General features: G+C 22.8%; 1 protein-coding gene across 1 annotated transcript, besides 1 other annotated feature; it reads right to left on the reverse strand.

Annotated features, from left to right (window-relative positions):
* Window positions 1-682: 682 nt before the first annotated feature.
* On the reverse strand, window positions 683-2,147 carry PVX_026190 (variable surface protein Vir14, putative; the record flags this gene model as incomplete). Its single annotated transcript, XM_001612415.1, has 3 exons — window positions 683-832; window positions 951-1,820; window positions 2,106-2,147. The coding sequence occupies 3 exons, from the start codon at window positions 2,145-2,147 to the stop codon at window positions 683-685; spliced, it is 1,062 nt and encodes a 353-aa protein (XP_001612465.1).
* An 852-nt stretch (window positions 2,148-2,999) lies between these two features.
* Window positions 3,000-3,093: a microsatellite.
* Window positions 3,094-3,273: the final 180 nt, after the last annotated feature.

The raw sequence follows: 3,273 nt of genomic DNA on the forward strand, positions 1-3,273 counted from the left end.
AAAGAAACATGTTGATCGTTTATGTATCTTAAATTTTTTTTTTTTAATTTTTTTTATTGATATATAATTCTTTTATTATATTTTATTTAAAGACATATACATTTTTATTGTATATTCTAGGTTCGTTATTAAATCATAGATATGTAAAATGAATGTTGTCTTAGTATTAATAATTAATTTTTTTTTACCTATAAAAAATTTATAGGGATTATATTAATAAAAACATATAACCGATTTCTATATTGGGATTGCGTTTATTATATTATTACTATTGAACCAGTTAAATGTAATGGTATATGTAAAATTAAAACAATGAATAGTGGAAAAACGTTTATCTGAATATATATTTTAACCAATTATGTATTTTTCAATTAAATAAAACTTGTAATTCAACGTGATAAAAGAATTTATTAGAATATCGAAGTGGAGTGTCGTTTAAATGAAGTAGCATTGTTATAAATTTTGGAAATATATTATATTATCAATTTAGACATTTAGATATAATCTTTTTGGTCCTATTGTTAGATTATTACATTTTTAATATTTTCATTTATAACTCCTTATTTATTATTCCTATTTTTTTTCCTTTTGTCCGGATTAACTAGTTGTGCCATAAATATACGCGAGTCTTAATATTAGATACCTTAACTGAATTAATTTTTTTATTTTCTAATAATAAAATTTATATAGGATGATAAGATATATAGTTTGCTGTGTCTTCAGGAAACATATTGCCTGTTTCTTCTGTATAAGGTGAAAGAGTATCCATGGTATTCATACTATTTGTTCTGCCTCCTCCGAATCTACGAATCCAGGGACCTAAGGGTGTATACTAGTATGTATGAAATTAAARGAGTTAGATGTGATATATTTATTATTGTTGTACATGTAAAGAAAGTTATTTAGAAGTTCGTACTATAACGATATAAGTTTATAAAATATATACATACTCTATATAACATAGTGGCCGTTAATAAAACTGGAGCTGCACCAAGAACTGAATGAGAAACTTTTGTTCCAATATCTGATGATTTAGGCGTTGACTGTGTACTATGCAAACTGACGTTAGGATCTGTCTCGCCAGGATGATCTCCAGAAACTGCATTTTGTGCTTCGGGTCCTGCAGGATGATGCGAAGAGCTCTCTTTTGTAGCTTCTTCAGGCCCTGGAGAAGCAGATTTTGTCAGTTCCACTTGATCGTGACATGGCAATGTAGATATCACGTTTTCAGGATCATAGGACTTGAAATCATAGTAGAACTGGGGGCATTTATATGCATTGGAAACACAATGTCTATCGAAATAATCAAATACTGTGTGTTTTTCTTTAATTTTTTTATAATATATGCATCCTTTTGGATAGTTTTTAGCCATAGAAATAAGATAGTTATAATCAACATAATAATCGTACAATTTCTTTCTATTTATCCAATCCTCGTGATTATCAGTTTCGTATTCCGGCTTACAATTATTATAATTAACCCTTGTTCGTGGATAGTGGTAAAGTTGATTCCATATATGTTGGAGACTACCAAAAGCAAGACTAATATCATATAAAGAATCTTGAAATCCAAAAATTTCAGATAATTTTTCATATAACCAATAATTTAAAAGAATACAAACATCGTAGTCAGGCCTTACAAAATTTAATACCTTAGATGTTTCTAAATATGTTATATATTTTTTACAAATTCTTATGAGCGAATCCTCTTTTTTATGCCACGTTATAGATTCACATATATTACTTTTATCAGATAAATTCTTATCTTCTATATTCATACCATTATAAAATTTTTCTGAGGGTAATTCAATTAATTGTGCCTGGGAACATCAATAATTAAAAAGTATATAAAATTTATATAAAAATATTTATCTTGTACCAAATTTTTTTTTATTCCTTAAGCGAAATATAATATTAAAATAAAGTTGTATGACATATTATGTATCATAGTAAATGAAATTTTAAATTACTCCAAGATCTCCTACAGAAACCATAGCTGCCATGATCTTGAAAAAATAAAATAAAAATAATTTTCGATAATTAAATTATTGTATATATTATGTTTAAATAAATGAAATTTATAGAAACGTCTTTTCATAAATTACACTTCTGTAAATGCATATATTTATGAATAAATCTGTTATCATAGTATATGAACAAAATGCGTAACGTAAATTTTATAAGAAATATTTAAGCTTCAAATGTAATTAAATTATTTATCATGTTATAGATGAATCAAATTAAGTATAATTATAATATAAATTTAAAAAAATACATTATGTAATATATGTGTTATTATTTAATAAAAATTAATTATCATTTCAGCAATTGTAAAAATAATTTTAAATCAATGTAATTATATATATTTATGTTAAAATTATAATAAATAAATGATATATGTAATAAGGGAAAATCAATAAAAAATTAAACTGTAGCCTACTAATATATACAAATTTATATTTATATCATGCGTATGATATTTATGAGCATAAATAATAATAAAAATAATATATCTGTATTAGGACATAAAAGCTATATTATCCTTATTGAGAGTTTAGCACATAAATTTGAAATAATAATATTGGAATAAAAACATTTATAAAAATCATGACCTTGATTTGATTGTACATAAATATGTATTTAATATATTCTCTTTTTTTATTTAACAAATATATTCATTCAGTGTAAAAATATTAATATATATWAAAAAACATATGTGATATGAAAAGACGATTATATAATTTAAGGATCCAAAAAATATTTATGAGGGTGTTATGATTCTTTTACATAGCAGAATATTTTTCTAACATTATTCAAAATTATATATGCTATAATATGAAAAGAAATATATTTCGAAATTAATTGAAAATGTATATTAAATATAAGGATATATTTTTAAGATTAATACTTAATGATTAGGCAGATCTTAATATTATTTATAATAAATCAAACTTTGTTAATATTTCTGTTTCATTAATTTATAAGCATGATATACTAAAATATATATTTAATATAGAAAGATTATATGTGATATATTTATTTGTAGATGTGTAGATAATAGATATATACATCCTTATTTATCTTTTTAAATATGACGTAATAATGCATAATAATGCAGTTATTTTATTTGACTTACATAATTCAATATTAATGGTAATTTTGAGAAGTATATTTATAGTTTAAAAGATTAATTACTTCCTTTTCTACTATTTTATATATAGTTAATATTGCATATATTAAAGAAAATATATTTTGGGTATAACATCATTTTGA

The sequence above is a fragment of the Plasmodium vivax genome, genomic scaffold (assembly GCF_000002415.2).
Source record: "Plasmodium vivax scf_3833 genomic scaffold, whole genome shotgun sequence".
NCBI classification, from domain to species: Eukaryota; Apicomplexa; class Aconoidasida; order Haemosporida; family Plasmodiidae; genus Plasmodium; species Plasmodium vivax.